At 48.5% G+C, this 19,980-nt stretch overlaps 1 protein-coding gene across 3 annotated transcripts in view; it reads left to right on the top strand.

Moving 5' to 3' along the window:
* VSTM4 (V-set and transmembrane domain containing 4) overlaps positions 1-2,799 on the top strand; it is a gene marked incomplete at both ends in the record, with an annotated part of 88,956 nt that extends 86,157 nt beyond the window's left edge. For 2 of the 3 annotated variants that reach the window (XM_079702426.1, XM_079702425.1), the window contains one exon: positions 2,674-2,799. In XM_079702426.1, coding sequence (XP_079558552.1) covers positions 2,674-2,799 — 126 coding nt within the window. The remainder of the gene's footprint in view (positions 1-2,673) is intronic. The other variant, XM_079702424.1, reaches the window with a different exon arrangement.
* Between the last annotated feature and the right edge of the window lie 17,181 nt (positions 2,800-19,980).

Below are 19,980 nucleotides of genomic sequence, written 5' to 3'. Positions count from 1 at the left end.
AATTCTGGTGAGTTAACCAAGGTATAACCCCCAAAATAAAAATAAAACAATGACAACACAGCCAAAGCAGCCAAAAAACAAAAGCAGGGCTGCTTAAATGAAAGAGATGTGTCTTTTACGACTATAAATTAGTGACCAGCTTTTATTTTTCTAATTGTGAATTAAAATTAATTAATGTGTTGTTTAAATAATGTACCATCTAGAAAATTTGAAAGGTACCAACCAATGTCTACAAAAAAGGTTGAGTCTCTCTCCAGCCACCCCATTTACTTCCCCAGAGGGAACCTTGGAGACCAGGTTCTTGACTTCCAGGCGAGTTCCAAGGGTTTTCTGAGTATATAACATATATACATGTATATATACTCCCATACAGTACACAAATGATAGGAAAACATACAGTATACATATACAGCTCCATCCATCATTCTTTAAAGACTGTACTGGATACTCCATTATGAATGCATCAGGCTCCTATTGATGTCCACTGAAGTGCTTGCAGTTTTTTGCTTGTACCAATAAACACTTCCACCAACAATATACAAGAGGACATGTTTCTTTCTGTTTCTTTTGGAAAACTTTTAGTTTCTTTGTCAACTTGAAAGACAAAAACTGATGTCTAAGTGATTTTAAATCTCTCTTGTCTTATTTTGAGAGAGGTTGAGTCACACTTAATATGTGTAAGAGCCTTTGTATTTCTCTTCCTGTGCACTCTCTGGTCCTGTCTCTTGTTCTTTGCTTAATTTTCTAATGGACTGTTGGCCATTATCTTTGTTAAACTGTAAGGCCCTTTCATATGAGTTGCAAATATTTTGCTCATGTTTTCAATTGTCCTTTGACTTTATTTAGAGAATATTCTGCAATATACAGCATGAAAATTTACATATCTTTTTTCTGTTGCTCCTGGATTTTGTGTTAGACTTTGAAACACCTTCCATATGCTGAGATTATTTTTTTGAAAATTTCCCCACACATTCTTCTAACACTTTTATGAGTTCATTTTCCATATTAAAATTTTAATTCATCTGGAATTTACCTAATGTAAAGAATGACATAAAGGATATGATTTGTTTTTCAAATGGCTACCCGAGTATCCCAACACCATTTTTTGAAAAATAATATTTGGGTTAATTTCTGGATGTTTTCATCAGTCCCACTGAGGTCTATTCATTTGTTGATACCACAGTGTTTTAATTATAGCAGCTTTATTTTTAATATGACTGGAGTTGGATCACCAATTATTCTTTATTTTTATAATGTTTCTTAATCATGGTAAGAAAAAAAATCTATGACTACATTATCAAGAATTATTTTTAAGAAAAATTTTAAAATTTTTGTTAAATGCCTTTCCAGCATCTATAGAGATAACCATATGGTTTTTCTCTCTGTTACTACTGTGAATTATATTAATAGATTTTTCTAATATTGAACCATCTTTGCATTCCTGGAAAAAAAGTCAACTTGAACATGATTATCTATCTTTAGTGTGCCTTTTCATAGTCTCTGAGTAAATCTGACTTATGCTAATTTATACTAATACATGAAATTGTTCTAAAATATGTGAAATTTTTACTTTTCTGTAATGCCCTGGATCAGTTTAATTATATTGGAATTGTCTGTTCCTTAAAGGAATCTCTCTTAGAAATTCTCTTATCAAATTGCCTGTGCCTGGTGCTTTTGACAATATTTTCTGGCCTGCCTTCTGGCCTTCCTTCCTCTGTTTCTTTCTTTTCATTCTTTATTTTTGATGGTAGTTAGTACATTGACATTTTCTGGAGCTAATGTTCATAATTTATACTTTTCTGGACTAGTACTCATTTTATCCTGTATTTCAAGGTTTTTGCAATACGTTGAACAAAGTTGAAGTTTTAAAACATCTTTCATTTTATTATACCTCCTTTCTCATTTCCTATTTGATTCATTTTTGCTTTTTCCCTTTTTATCTTGATTAATTTTTTTGTTTGTTTCATTGGTGTTTTTCAAGCACAAGCTTTTGGATATTTTTGTTTATTCTACTGTTTTCTATTTTCTGACTTATACAGTCTAGTGTTAATTTTTTTCATTCTTCCTTCTGCTTTTCTTTATTTTGTCCTTTTTTTTTTTTACTAACTTCAGTTGGATGCTTGATCCATTTAATTCATGTTGTTTAATATAGATATTTAAGGTTGTGACTTTTCTCTGAGTACTACATTCTTTAGGTTCTGGCATGTAATATCTTCATCATTATTTTCAAGATATGCTGAAATTTCAGTTTTATACAGGTTAAGTCACTGAAAATTTCTAGATGGTAGCATTCTAGTTTTGTTGTCAATTTTGGGGACTTTTTGTTTCTGTCTCTACCTCTAGTTTATCCTTTTGATGAGAGACTGTAGTTACATTATTTTTACTTTTCAGAATTAAAGTTTACTTTGTGGCCTCATGTTTAATCATTTTTTTTGTTAGTATTCTGTGACAACTTAAAAATAAATCATAGTGTTTTTTGTAAGACATAGTGTTCTGTATAAGATAACAAGATCTATCTTATGTTATTTAGGTTTTACATACCCTTTTAAATTTTTTGTCCATTTGTTTCCCTTTGAATCCCCAAAATGCTATGAAAATACATGCCTGATGAATGTATGTGTGATGTTGAACTCCCAGCAGTCAGCTCAAATTGTGTTGTGTTTTGTCTTATAGCCAAAGATTGCCGAAGAGAACTTGACCTATGCTGAGCTGGAGCTGATCAAGCCCCACCAGGCTGCCAAAGGCATTCCCACCAGCACCGTCTATGCCCAGATCCTCTTTGAGGAGAACAAACTGTAACTCTGCATCGTATTTAATATCTGCCACCCCAGTTATTTATGAAACCTTGGATACAAAGTCCTTATTTTTGTATTTTCACTAGTGCCTTCTGTGTGGTGGGAGCCCCATTCCAATGGCATCCCAGGTGCCTTCAGAGAGGTACAAGGCTCCTCTCTGCAACAGAGCAGGGGCTGCAGCCCTTGGACAAATCTCCCAGAACAAGATTTTCTGGGTCTGAGTCCTGAGCGGTGAGGACTCTTGATTCTGAGACCATCCAAGGAGATTTTCTGCTGAGCCAAACCCCTTCATGTTTCTTCTTGTTTCTCTGGGTTTTATAATTTTTAATCTGAATTTTGATCTTCTACCCTTCCTGTATCTGTGATATCAAGCTCATAATATATAGCTAGAGGAAATGCCATTATAGGCCCAAGTGTGAGATGGCAGATATGTACTAATTGGTTTTCAAAGGATCAGATAACATTGCCAGGGCACCCAGAGCAGTGCAAAGTGCTTATTGCAAGCGGTCACTCAAGATAGCATCTCTTGTTTTAAATAGATGCACTGACCCTGGTGATTCAAGGGCAAAGAGACAGACTGTGAGGCAGTCTGACATCTAAGCTGACAGTGAACTATCTGGATACCCCAGTGCCCGTTTCTCTACCCACTATCACCCACGGCCACCAGACAAGTAGAACATCTTTCATTCTGAAGGGCTTCCACCCCTTTGGCAGGGGGGCTTATCCTGGTATAGAGACTTATATTCTCCAAGAAGTTCTCACTCACCCTTTCCAAAGGATCCGGGGGGTTTGCCTTCGATTGACAGAATGGAAGAAGGGGACCTCTTGGAAGTGTGCCGAGGTTACCAACTCTGATTGAATGTCCACTCGTGTGAGAGCATAGCCTTTTGCCTGGTTCCCCAATGGTAGGAGAGTAGGAGGTATAAGCAGGGCTGGAAAAATGTGTCCTGAACACCCTTCTGTTATAAAGTGCCTTGCCCGACTCAACTTTGCATGTGAATTCTGATTGGCTTGGCTGGGAGGCAGTGATGCATATGGCAAATAGATCCATGGGGAAGTGGCTCTGTGGGCCTATATGACATCCAGGATCTCACTGAAGGCGGATCCGTTCTGGTACAGAGTCATCCTATCAGCTGTGTTGTTAAGGACACACTTCTTGATGTGTGAGTGTGGTCTGGGTGGATTTTTAGTGCACACTACAGAAGTTGTTTGGCTTTGTAATGGACCGTGTATATATGGTAAATTATATATTTTAAACACAACCTTGAGTGTGAGTTGTGCCCCTCTGTACAGCCATGTGAACTTGGTTGAGTTTCTTATCCCCTAATTGTCTCAGACTCTATGTTTATACAAAGGTGAGTTAACCTCTCATAGAATTCTTGTAATGGGATAATGACTATTGGAAGATTCTGGACACTATAAATAGCTACACAAGTACACTATGGTAACATACATGCTAAAACCAGTCCATATTTTCAAAATGAAAATGTCTTTACTATTTAAGGCTCTCATTGCAATAACTTTAAAAAGTAAATATTTCTCCGTAAACTTAGCTCTACAGTAACTTTCCCAAAGACCCATGATAGCTTACTGGAAAGGGACCAATTGGGAGCAGGTAATGATTTTCCAGAAGCAAAAATAACCTGACTTTACAAAGAGGAAGTCATTCTCTCTAGCCTGTACCTGTATCTCATTCCCTCCCTCTCTGCCAGATTTCCAAGGTAGTGAATAAACTGTGCAGTTTTTGAGGAGGAACTTCCCAGAGCATCTCTTTAGGACAGGAGGATATAAGGTTAGTACACCATTCATATCATAATTATCCTAGGCATCCTATCATATTTTTATCATGACAGTCTTCCAGCAGAACATGGTTATATGGTGTTTTGGGGAAGGAGGATGATTCCCTGATTTGCACAAGGACTTACTTGGACTGGTGGGGCCCTGGGAGTGCCAGGTGGGAGTGGAGAGTTGGGGTGTGTGAAGAGGTGATGCTGGGGAGAGGGCCATGGAGTAGGAGGTCTCCAGGCCTCTGCAGAACTGAACTTCGATCACCCCAAAACCCACCCCCTTAAATTCAGTGGGAGCTCCGTGCCATCACATATGGAAGTGAATGCATTCCACCAAGAAGAGCACAAGCTTTGAAGAGCTGGTAACTGTAGGTTAAGTCCAACAAGTCATTGCTATTCAATGATTCAATTCAGACTCTCCTAAACTCTGGTCATAGCTGCATACATCCACACTGAGGTGCGTGAGCGGGGGACCTGCTGACATAGGGTATAAAAGGAGGCGGCAAGACCATCACTGTCTACTGAAAATGCTTCCCAAGGGAATCATGGAAGCTCTTGACAACATCTAAGCAGAGCTTGTCCCACTATTATCTTTAGAAGCAAACTGTCCAAGCTCTGCTCAGAACTGGGAGCAATGGATGATTTGCACCTGACGCTTCTTCGGGATGATAAACCTTGATATTATTGTCATAATAAACTTAAAAATGGGTCTACTTATTTGTTTTCTATCAAATACACCACTAAGTCTGTATTGACATTTCTAAAGATAAGTAAAGGAATACACATCATTCAAATAGAAATTAGGAAAAGTTCTTCAATTTGTTCTGCTATAAAGCATCTGTGGGAACAACTATAGACAAGCTGTTTTCAACATGGAAAATGGCCTGTGCGTTTAAATAAAGTTAGAACAAAGAACCCATTGCTCAGAATGGAATGCAGTGGTACTTGGAGGCAGAGTGCACATACTCTCAGATTCGGTGGTGGATTTCGGCCTAGGCCATGCATGGCAGAATCCTCACAGGAGGAGAGGAGGGGGAAAGGGGTATTCCCCGAATGCAACTGTCTTGCCAAGTCAAAGGCCCAGGCCCTGAACTAAAGCAGCTGTGGTAGGAGGACAGGGCTGGGATTTCTTTCAGATCACCTCTTCATTAAATCATCATTGGGCCTCCCTGGTGGCGCAGTGGTTGAGAGTCCGCCTGCCGATGCAGGGGATACGGGTTCGTGCCCCGGTCTGGGAGGATCCCATATACCGCGGAGCGGCTGGGCCCGTGAGCCATGGCTGCTGAGCCTGTGCATCCGGAGCCTGTGCTCCGCAACGGGAGAGGCCACAACAGTGAGAGGCCCGCGTACCACAAAAAAAAAAAAAAAAAAAAAAAAAAAAAAAAAAAAAAAATCATCATGTCTCTGTTAACTCACAGGGCATAGAAGAAAAAGCCAAGCTTAACCCTCCCCCTCATATTTGTTGGTGTGAAAATGACATGGGGCACTTCATTTTTTTTTTTTTTTTTTTTGCGGTACACGGGCCTCTCACTGCTGTGGCCGCTCCCGTTGCGGAGCACAGGCTCCAGACGCGCAGGCCCAGCAGCCATGGCTCACGGGCCTAGCTGCTCCGCGGCATGTGGGATCTTCCCGGACCGGGGCACGAACCTGCGTCCCCTGCATCGGCAGGCGGACTCTCAACCACTGCGCCACCAGGGAAGCCCTCACTTCATATTTTTTAGTGCATAGTCATCATCCCACACACTGATATGCCCAAAGACTCACTTGGGATAAGAACGCTAAACCAGTTGATGCTTTTAGGGACTGCTCATGGCCTTGTTCATCACTCAGCCCCTGATACGCATGACTACAACCTAGGCTGGGCCAAGAATGGGACTCATGTCCCAGGCCACAAAAAAATGGGCCAAAGCGTGCATGAGGCCCGGTCTCGGCTGATCAGAATTCTTAGGAAAAAGAAAGCATCTTTCCCTTGGGCAGCTAAGCTGGGATGCCACCTATCAGAACCACCTACAGCGACGTCTCCTGCCAAGAGGAGAAGGCTTGGCGAGTGAAGGAGATGCTGAGAAAGCAGCAGGGAGGACAGGGTCCTGGGAGCATGGAATCCCAGCTCCCAGCCCCTAAGATCCCCCAGACTCTTCTTTTTCCTTTAGATCTTCTTTCGATTCAATAAACTACCCACTTCTCCTACTATCTAAATCCTGGTTTTGCTCAAGCTAGTCAGATTGCAGTGGAGAGAATTCTGACTAATACAGTATGCATCAAAGCTGTTTCCCAGGGCTTCCCTGGTGGCACAGTGGTTGAGGGTCCGGCTGACGATGCAGGGGACGCAGGTTCGTGCCCCGGTCCGGGAAGATCCCACATGCCGCGGAGCAGCTAGGCCCATGAGCCATGGCCACTGAGCCTGCGCATCCGGAGCCTGTGCTCCACAACGGGAGAGGCCACAGCAGTGAGAGGCACGCATACCGCAAAAAAAAAAAAAAACCTGTTTCCAGCCCAGGAAACAAAGAATTTTACTGAGGGTACCACCCAAAGAGCCCACTTCCATCACATCCAGCAACTGAACTGGCAGCCACGAGCTCCTGCTGCCCTCTGTTTCTCACTCAGTGGGGCCCTCACAGGGCTCCGAAGATGCCCTTCTCCATGGAGAGGGACCATCAGGGTTCAGGCCTGATGCTCTCCTAAGAGAGGGACTCTCCGTTTTGGAGTAGGGACCCTGGCAGTACTGAGCCATGCTGGTGGCAACAGGGGAAGGGCACAGGGTAGAGACTTGACAGAGCGAGCCCTATCATGTGGACCTTGGAGGGAGCCTTTTTGTGCTGGCTGGCCCTGAAGTTTAGGCAGGCTTCCACATAGAACATGCTGTCTTTCCAGTATCCCTGGGCAGGAGGGAGCCTGTTATAAGATGAGGCAGCCACTTGCTGGGAATGTTGACCTTCCCCCCAACCCAGCATAACACACCCCACCCCCGCCCCATACACCAGATAGAACCTATTCACTGGGTTGGAAAACAAAGAAGGACTTCGTGTTTTGGAGGAAGGATCTGCCTTCAGCCTGGATCTGCTGAATTTGGGCTCCGGGAAGTGTCCAGATGGATAGGATAGACTAGTTCTCCCTAAGCTTTAACGTGTGTGTGAATCACCTGGATCTTTGTTAAACTGTGGCTCGCGGTTCAGGAAGTCTGGGTGGGCCCTGGGAGTCTGTGTTTCTAACAAGCTCCCAGGGGATGCCCATGCTTCTGGTCCCCAGAGCACACTTTGAGTAACAAGGATGTAAACTGTTGGGAAATGAGGATCTGGAACCCCAGGGGGGACAGGGGTGTCCTCAGAATATAGGTCACAGCTGAAGCCCTGGCAGTGAGCAAACTCCTCCAGAGAGAGGCGGGTCAGCCAGGAGGGAAGGTACCAGGCCTGAGCGGTGGGCACTCCCCTGCCCGCAGGTCTGGTCTGGAGAGCAGGCAAGGAGCCTGACGGGGACCAGAGCAGAGCAAGCTCAGAGGAGTCGGAGGTGGTCGGAGAAAGCTGTGTCTGGGAGTTTCTGAAAGGAGGAAGGGCTCAGGAGTGTGAACTCTGCAGCGGTCAAGTAGAATAGAGGTTAAACCGCTGCTCATTCTGAATTAACTGTTCATTGCACATTTTTAAAAAAGATTTGTTTTGCTGGGGCAAACAATTCTCCGAGTGCACACGCCTAACAGACTTTGGTGCTGAGCCACATCTGCCCTGCTCAGGGGATTTTTTCCAAAGCAATCGGTGTCTTTCCACAGGGCGGAAGATTTGGAGAGGACTCTTAATTAATGCATAGGGCGGGGCGGGAGGCTTGCCACGGAGGGTTTCTGCTTCTGTTATCATTGATAAAAGATGACTTGGAGCCTGCTTTCTAATAAACACAGCTCAACCAACTTCACACCGATTGAGTGTCCGATTGTTAAATGTTAATGTACCGCACCCTATAGTTTTAAATAGAATTAGAGATGTTTACAGCTTTGGTTAAATGCACCTTGTTCTTCCACATTAAACTCTATTACAAGTGTCCTCCATCAGCAAACAGGAGAAAGACTCATTAGGAGCTAGTCTGTGTGCGGGCCGTGGCTGCTGCCGAAAGAGCTAGCGTTCTATTTCCCTTTATTACAGGTTTCTAGCTGGTGGGGTATCGGGTGTGATTGCTTCCTATTTATGAGTATGATTAGAACCTCAGGTTCCTGGGTGTACGGGTGGATCTTAGGGAATCCACAAACACTTGGGGATTTTTATGCAGAAGTTTGCACTGCGTATCTGAGAGTCTGATGCTCTCTTCGGTTTTCTAAAGGGGTCCACGAGCCACTAAAGATGGACCCTTTAGAGACTCTTTGCCACGGTCCTAACTGCCAGGTCCCCCAGAGCATCATGATGAAGCTAGTCCCTTTGCAGCTGGGGAAACGAAGGAGACAGAAAAGAACCTGCTAGTTGGTGGCAGAGCCGGTGACTCCCGGCCCAGGGACATCCATGAAGCCCACCCATAAGCCCCACGCCCACTGTCAAGCTCTGTCTCCAGGAAGCCTACCTGTTTCCACCCTGGCCTGCTGCAGGGCTGGTCTTTGGCCTAGCTAAGGATCAGGGCTGCCCAGCCTCCCCTTTCAGGATCTCCCCCATCCCTGTCCTTCCTCAGCCCCCCTGCACATCCCCAGTTCTCAGGGAACCCCAGTTGGGGGCCCCATGACTGCACCTGGCCCAGCCTGTGGCCAACTTGGAGTCGTTTAAAATGTCTTGCTCCGCTCCCCTCCTCGTCCCCCCACTTCTTCTGGATTCCGTTTCCTGGCTCTTCAGGGGTCTCCTTCACTAGGTATCCCCTCTCTTGTTTTGTACCTTCAGCTGCTCCCTCAGTCTCCAGAGTGGCAGGCATTTCTCAGGCTGAGTGGCCCACCTCCCACGCGGTCTCCTCCTCTCTTTCCCTCCATAACTCGGAGTCTACGCTCCCTCCTCTGCCCTTCTCGCCTCTCAGCCTCCACTGGCTGCCTTCATCCCCATCCCTGAATGCAGCTCTGCCCCGGGCCTTCGGGGATCGTGGCTGAGCACGGGCTCTACTGTGGAGCGTGTGTTCTAGCATTTGACGCAGGCGTCCTTTCCCTCACTTACCCAGTTGCGCCCCCTAGGCCACCCCGTAATCACCTCTCCTCCACTCAGCCCTTCAGGGATGGCTTTCTCTAAGGTGCCGTCCTCTCTCTCTCTCTTTGCATGCACACCTGTGTCTCTGACCACTCTTTAGCTGCAGCCTGAGGACTCCGCATCCACGGCTCCAACTGGACCCCTCTCCCGAGCTCGATGTCTACCCACCAGCCGTCCCCCCCCGGCAAGCATCCTTCTCACTTCTCAGAAGCCAATGTCCCATCCTGACCACCATCATGAACGTCCCACCCCGTCATGCTCTCCCTCACAACCAGCACTTGAGATCACCTTATTTTATCATGAGGAACTGAGGCCATTCTGAAGTGAGGAAAAACTGCAACAAAAGGGACCATCTGGGATTCCCAAGGGATGGCAGAGAGACCAAAAAGATACTCTGCAGGGAGAAGTTCTCCACCTTCAAGTCCCTAATTGAGGAATTCTTCCCCACTCTCATCCCCAATGAAGGGTGCTTGGTGGCCTGGTTACTTTTGTCTCTGATTTGTTCTCTTGATTTTGACAGATTGGGAATTTATGCAAACAACTGTCCACATGGTTTATGAATATGTGAATAAAGAGACCTTTGCTAATTTACAAACTCTTCTGTTTATGGCCAGCTTGACTGTTGACAGCATATAACTGTCAAGAAGGGATGTTGTGAAGGATTCATTCCGGGTTAGGGACTTCCTGAGTTAACAGACGCGGCTGTGACGGTGACAGTTTCCTTGCCCCTCCGTGGCCGCTCCCAGGCTTCTTCTCCCACCTCCGTCCCTCTTGAGGCCAACCCTGGACCATAGCCCTGCTACTCGGGGTGGACAGTGCCACCTGGTGGCCATCGCTGAGAACTTGAGGACCTTCGGCCTCCATCTCTCCTGCAAAGGGACCTCCTCTCCCCTCTCCGTCTCTGTCAGCTTCTCTGCTTCTCCTCTACATGCCCACACATGCCCTTCCCCATCCAACCTTGGCCCACATCTCTCTATATCTCTTTTTGCCCTTCCCCATCCAACCTTGGCCCACATCTCTCTCTATCTCTCTTTATCATCATCTCCTTCTTTTCATCTCTCCCTGCCCCTTCATTCCATTTACAAGTAAATCATCATTTGCGTCGTGTGCCATAAGCAGGCTATGAACCAAGCAAATACGTCCAAGCCATCTCTCTGACTTGGGCTCCAGAGTCAGGATCAGAGTCTCCAGATGAGTTCCGTGTCTGGCGTTCTTTCTCTTCCCACACATTTTTTTTCTCTTTTGCTGGAATCCTGGCTTTTCTCACTCAGTAGCGTGAGTATAGGATTTAGAGGCAGAAGATATGGTCCAAATCTCGGGCCTGCCTTTTAATTGCTGTGTGTCTTTGAGAAGCCATCTGAGCCCTCCAACCTACAGTGTCTTCATGTGAAAAAGAGCCAGGGCCAACAGAATTTAAAGAGCTATCTTCCCGTGGGGAATAAGTTCTCTGGGAGAGAGGGCAGGGATGGGCTCACAGTCACCTCGGATGACAGCAGGGGAGGGATAGGCATGTGGAGACTACAGAGAGGTGGCTGCCCCCCAGGGAGAGCCACCCCGCAGGCCGAGGACTGAGAGTGCTCATGCTCATGCTGAGCTGGGAGGGTCTAGCCCCCCGGGGCTGGCTCTCCCATCAGCTTGTTCTCAGCTTAGCTGTGGATAACAACATCTGCTAGTATTTATTTGACCCATGTGAACACCAGGCCTCGTGCAGAGAAAGCTCTCCAGAGCCTTCCCTGAGCCCTGAGATCGGTCTCCGGCTGCCGGTTTTACTTCCTCAGACTGCTGTGCCTTGGTGAGCAGGGCAATTAAATAATGCCACTAAGGGCAGGCCCCTGTGTGCCTTGTCACCACACTGTCCCTGCAGCCTATCACAGAGCCTGGTACCCACCTGCTTCTCAGTACTTAGAAAGGGTATCAACAGCCAAGGACTGGGGAGGCTCTTTGAAAACTAAAAAACAACCCATGTGGAATGGATTTTTTTTTCCTATAAATTTTGTTCCTCCCTAAAGGCATCCAGATGCTATGCCTCAGACCACATCATCCAGAGCTTCTACAACTCAGCAAAAAGGCACTGCTATATTTATCCTCTTGGCAGCCCCCTCTGCTAATTTCCGTCAAAGAACAGCCTGAAATAACACATTTGTCTGGGGGGGGCGGTGACAAGGCCACAGTGGCTGCCAGCACCCTCTGGCTGTGGTCTGGCCCAGCGTGGGGAGGGAGGACGCTTGACGGGAATCCTGGGGTGTCTACCACCTCGAGGACCTGCAGAGGTGCCTCTTCTATGGGACCAGAAGGAGCTGGTGTATTTTCCCAGAGAAGCACTGGACCAGGATGGACCAGGAGGCAGTCTCAGGACCCTCCAGCAGCCTCTGAAACTACCGCCATCAGAAGACCACAGCTGAGGTCTTGGGCCTGGGGGAAAAGTCCTCGACTTCCTAGGAAGATACCTGGCCTCCATATGAGACAGTTTCAGGCTAATGCATAGAAGCTTCAGCAATATCTTATTTCCCCAGAGGAAATCCCAGCTCTGGAGCAAGGTTGTGAGAGTAGCTTATGTTTGTTAAGTTGCTTACATTTTTACAAAGGGTGTTCCTGGTGTATTGTGTTTCTCCCCCAAATTCAACACATATTTTTTTTTAGTACCCTCTCTGAGGAAAGCGCAGGGGTTGGTCTAATTTCCAACCACTCTAGCCCTTCCCTGCTACTTAGCAGAAGAAGGGGTGTCTCCTGCTGCTTCCCTATACCCCCTGCCCACTCGTCCTTCTCCTGTTCCTTGTCCCTGTTAAGTTGCCTCTCATACCTCAGTGACGCCACGTCACCACCTGCCCTGCCGCTTGTAACATCCAGCCCGGCTCAGTTTTCCTCTGAGTAATTCAGTGGGACTCTGCAGCTCATAAAAATCTTGCAACAGAGAAAAACAGAACTTTTAATGAACCCAAGTAAGGCAAACGTAAAATGGATTACAGTCATCCCCCTTCTTATCCGCAGTTTTACTTTCTGCAGTTTCAGTTACCCGTGGTCAACAGCAGTCCTGAAATACTGAACGGAAAATTCCAGAAATAAACAATTCATAAGTTTGAAATCGCAGGCTGTTCCGAGTAGTGTGATAAAATATCACACCGTCCTGCTCTGTCCCACCCAGGATGTGAATCATCCTTTTGTCCAGAGTATCCTGCCTGTAAGTCACTTAGTAGCCGCCTCGGTTATCAGATCAACTGTTGCAATATCAGTATCGCTGTGCTTGTGTTCAAGTAACCCTTATTGCACTTAATAATGGCCTCAAAGTGCAAGAGTAGTGATGCTGGCGATTTGGAGAGTCCAGGATATTGTGACTGGCTTACTTCACTCATCATGATATCATGGCATATGTCAGAATTTCCCTCCTTTTTAAGGCTGAATAATAGTCCGTAGTATGTATAGATCAGTTTGTTTATCCATTCATCCATCGATGGACACTTGGGTTATCTCCACCTTTGGGCTACCGTGAATGATGCTGCTATGAATTTGAGTATACAAGTATCTGTTTGAGACCATGTTTTCAAAGGATGTATTTTTTTCAAGAGGCTGATCGCCATTGCTCAGGACAGGGCTTCACACAGAGGGAATGCCCTGTAAGTGCCGACTTATTGCCGTTTATCCATTCCCTAGAGCAGTGAGTCCCCTGCTATTGAGATGAAGATGCCTTTGGAAGTCAAGCATCTCTTTGAGAGACATTTAGAAATTGTGATATATTCAATCAACGATAACCAAGGATATAACTGAGTACTAACTTAGATATCTAATTTGTAGTTAAGAACATTCTATTTATTTACCTTAACAATTGGGGGGGGTGAAGTGTCTTGATTGAGAATTGGAGAAAAGCTCCCATCTTTGTTTTTTTTTGTTTGTTTGTTTTGTTTTTTTTGTGGTACGCGGGCCTCTCACCGTTGTGGCCTCTCCCGCTGCGGAGCACAGGCTCCGGACGCGCAGGCTCAGCGGCCATGGCTCACGGGCCCAGCCGCTCCGCGGCACGTGGGATCTTCCGGGACCGGGGCACGAACCCGCGTCCCCTCCATCAGCAGGCAGACTCTCAACCACTGCGCCACCAGGGAAGCCCCCCATCTTTGTTTTTTATAGTGGAACATTCTAGTAGTCATGTTTGCTGAGCATAGTTTGATGTCTGTACCTAATTTGGATCCTCTCAGGAACACCGTATGACTGATGAGGACGGGCAGACTCAGGGGCCTGGTGAAGATCTCAGGCCTGTGACATGCTCCCCATAGGCCAGCACCCTCATTCATCAGAGTCTCCATCCCAGGAACTGCTGGTCTGAATCCATCCATGTAACTAGTTCAGCTGGGGCCACTCTTATTTCTGTTCTTTGAGAGGAACCTTAAAGGCACGTGGTCCAACAGGCTGGGGGAGGGGCAGGGCATGACAGAAGGAGGGTCAGGACACGTCTGAGCCGTGGGGGGCTGGAGTGTAGAAGGGTTAGGCACTGGGTGACATTATTTTTTTTTCTTTCTGGCCGCACCGCACAGCATGCAGAGCTTCCCTGACCGGGGATCAAACCTATGTCCCCTGCCGTGGAAGCGTAGAGTCCTAACCACTGGACCACCAGGGAAGTCCAACATTCTTAAAATTCTGGAGTCTTGAAGCATTTTCCAGCCACTTTCTTGCTGTTTCGTTTCTTAACCTCTCCAAGTCTCAGTTTTCTCATCTGTGAAATGGAGATGGTTCGTCCTGAGATGGTTACAAGGCTTACAGAAGCCAGGACAGGAAAGGGCTAGCGGCCTCCCGGAGCGTGCTAAGTGCTCAGTGAATGGGGGACAGCGCTAGCCTCCTGCCCGGCCCACCATTCCGTCCCTTCCCTTCAGAGGGCCTCAAGTCTTCACCTGCAATGTTCTGACACTAAGGGCGTCCTTGAGGCCCTTTTGTGAGGATGAGACAAAATTGCACAGAAAGCATCCATGCAGAGACCAGTACAGAGTAGGTGCTGAGTCGACGGTGACGGCGCTCCCTGGGCCAGTGATGATTCTGGGTGACGGAGGCTTTCCTTTGCTTTCCTCTGCTTTCCTCGTGCTCCATGTGTCTTAACAGCTACCTTGGGCCGCCTCTGGCGGGGGCTGCGGATGGGAGTCCCCCAGCGGCCTCTGCTCAAGCGATACTAATTGTGCCAGGGAGAACGGCTCACTAGAGTGGAAAATAGTCCTCATATATCTAGCTGAAGACGATAATGACCTTTTAAATAACAGAAGCAATTTTATTTCAATACCTCAATTACTCTGAACTCTCAAATGTCAAAGTGCTCAGCACTTTCAAAATAGCTTAATATAGACATTTATAGCACTTAGACACAGCTAGTTTCTTATCTAACCTAATTATGTGTTGTACAGGAAATGGCCAAGCTCACCATCTCTGTTATTTTTCACAGCGATCCCCGTGCGCGGCCCTGGGCTCGGCCTGGAGTCTGGCAGCTGGAATTTCTCCCCAGCCGAGGATGCGTGTTCTGGAGCAGACAGGACTGGTCCCTGCCGGGGGCCTGGCCTCAGCCAAGTGCGGCGAGGAGGCTTGACCTGGGCCTCCCAGTCGGTTAATGCGCACAGCCCTGTGCCTAGCCTCCAAGGCATAGCTGCCAGGAATGTGAGATGCCGGGGCCACTGGGACAGGAAGGAAAGGCCAGAGGTGGGCCACTGGGGTCAGGGGGCGGGCACTCTGCCTCGTAGGGCAAAGGCAGGAGGTACCTTCCCAGGATGTGGGTGGTGTGAGGCCAACATCACCTGGCCACACCTGGCCAGACTGGTACCTTCTGTGGCCATTTTTTTAGAGGCTTCCCTCCACTCTCCAGAGCAGAGACAGCCTGAAAGCCCCTGGCCCCAGGGTGACAGGCTCCTATGACCGTCCCTTCATCTCCACTCTGACCCTGTCCCTGACACTCTCCATCACTCTGCCCCAAATCACAGTCACCTGCCTGCTGTTTCTCAGAGCAGCACGCTTCTTTTTCAGGGATGTGCCCGTGCTCATCTGTGTGCTGGAATATCCTCCCCACACCGTCTCCCACCGACATCCAATGCTCACTCCCCTGCTGCTACAGCTCTCAGGTGCCATCTTACTGGGGAGGCTGGCTTGGTCACCCTGGCTCATGTTTCCCTTCCCATACTCCCTGGCCCCTTCCTCACTTGGTTGTTGTTGTTGTTGTTTTCTCCTTAGAGAGGTACCTTATTTAACTGGTATTTTTCTTACATGACTATTGTTTGTGTCCCAAAGTAGAAGGCAAGCTCCTTGCAGGCTGGGGTTTTTAGGGTCACTGCTCCATCTCAGTGTGCCTTGATAGCACCAGACACACAGTAATGGATTCAAGATAAGTATTCAGTATATAGTGAATGAGTGAGTGGATGGAAGGCCAGGAGAGCAGGCCAGCTCCAGGTTGGAAGGTCCACGGAGAGGGCAACCCATGGCTCTAGGCTGGTTGACAAGCAGGCTCTGAGGCCAGCCTTGCCCCTTACCAGCTATGCCAGGAAATTGGCTCAGGGAATGCATCCATTGTACGTTAAGCATTTTATCACAACTTTTTTTTAAATTGAAGTATGGTTGATCTACAATGTTGTATTAATTACTGCTGTACATTATGCATTTTAACCCTCTGCCAGGATTGGGTGTTGTGGACATTTTACACATTTGGAAACTGAGGCTCAGAGAGTTGTGCAAGGCTCCTCCACTTCCTCCACTGGGCTTGGGCAGACCTGGGCTATGGGCCCCAGTCTCTCTTACTCCAAAGCCACATCTTGACCAGGGCTCAGTGCCCCTGGCTGATGGCAGCTGCACAGAGCCCGCCAATCTCGGGAAGGTCCAGCTGTGTTTAGCTGTTGGCCAGGCCTCCTGCCCCCTGCCCAGGCCCTGTCCCGAGAGGGGCCCCATGCAAGTGGCCAGTCGGCAGCCCCTGCTCCCATCACATTGCCCACTCTTTCTCTTTGTATCTCTCGTTCCCTTTGAGCCTCTGTTTTCCCACCTCCAACCCTTGCTCTTTTAGCTCGAGGACAAGCGTCTGCTGGTGCCCAGGTGGAGGCGGTTCTCCTGCCCGAGCTCAGCTCCCGCCCTCCCAGCTGCCGTGGTGCTCAACGCTCCGTGTATCATGCCCTTGGCAAGACACTGAGAAAACACGTTTGCAGAACTTTTGAGAGCTCCTTTCGATTCATCATTCATTCATTCACTCATTCATTCATTCATTCCCATATTTATGGAGCACCCACGTGGGAGCAGCCCTCCTGGCCCCGTGGGCTGTATAGAGACAAATAAATAGGACATTATCTCTGACCTTGAGGACCTCACAGATGCTTGGAGGTTGGCTGGAAAATGGGAAATTTCAATCCAGAGCATTGGGCTGGGATAGAGGCAGCATGGAGTAAAAGGGACCAGGGAAGAGTACAGCTGTGGGCCGCTTAGTGCGTTGGGTCCCTGCTCCCCTGTAGCAGGGCCTGGGCTTTGCACTGGCGCTCAGAGGAAGCAGTCAGGGGCCCCTGTCTTGGTGATAGGACTGCCCAGGGGGAGGCAGACAGCAAATAGAAAAGTGCTTCCCAGGTGGCCTGTGTGAGGGCAGTGAGGGCACAGGAGAGAGACAGCCATGATGTGTCCTGGAAGGACAGGGGAGGGACAGGGTGGCCGCATCCTAGAGCCAAGGAAAGGAGGCTGGGGGGACCTGGCAGGGCTCGGTGCTGTTAGAGCTTCCCCGACAAGGCTCTCCTGCAGTGGGGGGTGGGAGGATGGGGGTGTGTGTGTGTGAGATAGACTCATTCCCACAGAGGATGCTTCAGCTGGGATGGGGCACTCAGCTTCCTGAGCCTCAGTTTCCCTAACTGTGAGATGTGAGGATTACATGCAGACAGGATCTGGACCCTTTACCCTTCAGCTCCCAGGTCCCTGGAGGATGTCCCTCACCGCTACGCCCCCTGAGTCCCCTGATGTCCCATCTCACAGGACGGCACTCCTCCACAGCCTTCCTCACCAGCTGTGATCTTCTCAATTTTGTCCTTGTCTGTCTCCCGGCGTGGACTGTAAACTCCCTGAGGGCGGGGACTTTATCCGTCTCGTACAACATCGTACCCTGGCACTGAGGAGCGTAGGAGCTTGATAAATAATTATGAATAAATATGGAATGAATTGGAGAGTGCCTGGCAGAGGGTGTCACCCCAGTGAATTGTTTGGAAATTCTTACGAACCGCTGAGTGCCTCTAAGGCGCTGGGCTCTGTGGGATGGTGTGGGGTGCTCTTTTGCCCTGCGTGCAGTGAGACGGGGGTGTCTGTACATTTCCCACACCGTGAATCTACCCCCAAGTGCTGGCCCAGCGGTGGTAAAGTAAAACAGGTTCTGGGGCCAGTCTAATAATGTGACTGCCAGAAGCAGCCTGCAAAAACAAAGCAATAGGAAGAGGAAGGGTCTGTTGCAAACTGCAAATGCTAAACCAGCCTCTTCAAGGCATTTAAACTCAAAATAACGATTAGCACTGAATGGCTCAAGCTGAAGGCACCTACAGACTCTACCTGGTCCCCCAAACCACCAGTTTGTAACCTTGCTATGGTCTCAAAGCTTCAGAGATCACCAGTATAGAGACTGGGAGTCTGGGTGCCCTCTTCCCTAGGCTGCTGGGGGTATCACAACTGGCTGCCCTGAAGACTAAAGGGGCCAGATGCACAACTGGCCAATCCCCTGGTCATTGCAGGCTTCTGAAGAGCCAAGGCCCCTCACACTGGTGAGGGTGATGCTCACACTTGTACCATGGGACACCAAGATCCCCAGGCTTCTTCAGCCTGTTGTTCAAGAGGAGTGGGAATGCCCCACTTTCATGGGCTGTGTTCCCCATTGTACAGTGGCGGGTCATCCACATGGGACCCCTCAGTTATTTTAAGAAGTTGCCCGGGGAGCGTCTCGTGCCCTCAAGGTCTGATCCCCATGGACTCCGCCGCTGCAGCTTCTCTGTGAGGGTCGCTTCCAGCCCTGTGAGGCCCCCCACCACTGGCCCTGCTGCTTGCACCCCATACTTGTGCCTCTCAGCTTCACTGAGCACCAGTCACACTGGGGGCATGGACCACTTCCAAGTCATTGTGCAGTGGTGTTTCTCTAATGATGCACTCCTGGCAAATGGCGGTAAAGGGTCTTGCTCAAGGGGTGTGTCTGTATTAACCAGTTTAGGGGCAGAGGTCTCAGCCAGGGCAACGCAGTATTCCCTGAGCTTTCAGAGGATTGGAGGAAGGAGACAATTGGGAGAATCCTTCTACTTACTAAGAAGCTATGAAGGTGCTGCAGGCAGCAGCCCGCAAGAGGGCAATGGAAGCCACACACACACACACACACACACACACACACACCCCTCCCGTCCAATCGGGGCATGTGATGTGTACCCAAGAACTTACTGAAGCAAAACTGATTTTGGTTTAAGAGATTTGATTTTATGCTAAACAAATTTCATCAGGATTTTCATATGAAGAGTCTTTTCCTGCCCAAATGTGCCCTTCTTGGCTACATGTTAATGTGGTCAAATCCAATCTCCAAGTCCTCTGTAGGTCCCAGGACTGGGTTCTCAGGACTTGGCTTCTGGCTGCTGGCTGGGCTTGGGGGAGGCAGTTGCTGTCACAAGTGGCTTCCAGAGCCCTGGGTTGCTCTCCTTGGAGGCCAGGGCACAAAGGAATGAGAGCAGAGGGCCAGCATGGGGCAGGAGGCTCTATCCCCCAGAAGTGAGGGCCAGAGGGACCCAGAGGCCCTGGAAACTTGGTTGGTGGCACGAAGAGCGAGCCCCATGTGAGCCCTCCACCTGCTTCCACTGTTGAATTTCAGTCTGCTCAGGAGAAGGGATTCACCCATCACACACCGAGTACCAGCAGGTGGTGTTGGGCCCTTGGGCAGGGCACCATCCTTCCCGGCCTCTAAGGGGTCCAGGGAGCAGGGTGACCAGACTGAACAAATACAAATACAAGACGCCCAGTTACATGTGAACTTCCAATAAACAACGAATACTTTTTTCTCGCAAGTATGTCCAGGTGAGCCCAGGCCTGTCGAGATGGTGAGGTGGGCACGTCCTAAGACTTCCTAGAGGCCACAGTATGTAGAACCATCTCCCTGAGGGTGGACTCGGGTGCACATCCTGATCTGGTGCTTTCACAGCCCCACTGGAAAGCCCTGCTCTCCTCTCTGCAATTAGAGGGATGTCAGTTGCACTGGGTCCTCTTCCCTGCCTCTCAGAGGATGTGGAGTGTCGCCATGATGAATGGCTCGGAGAGCAGCTTTTA

This window comes from Hyperoodon ampullatus, assembly GCF_949752795.1.
Source record: "Hyperoodon ampullatus genome assembly, chromosome: 1".
In the NCBI taxonomy this organism is placed as follows: Eukaryota; Metazoa; Chordata; class Mammalia; order Artiodactyla; family Ziphiidae; genus Hyperoodon; species Hyperoodon ampullatus.
Note: the sequence above shows the minus strand (reverse complement) of the source record. Positions and strands in the feature narration are given on the sequence as shown.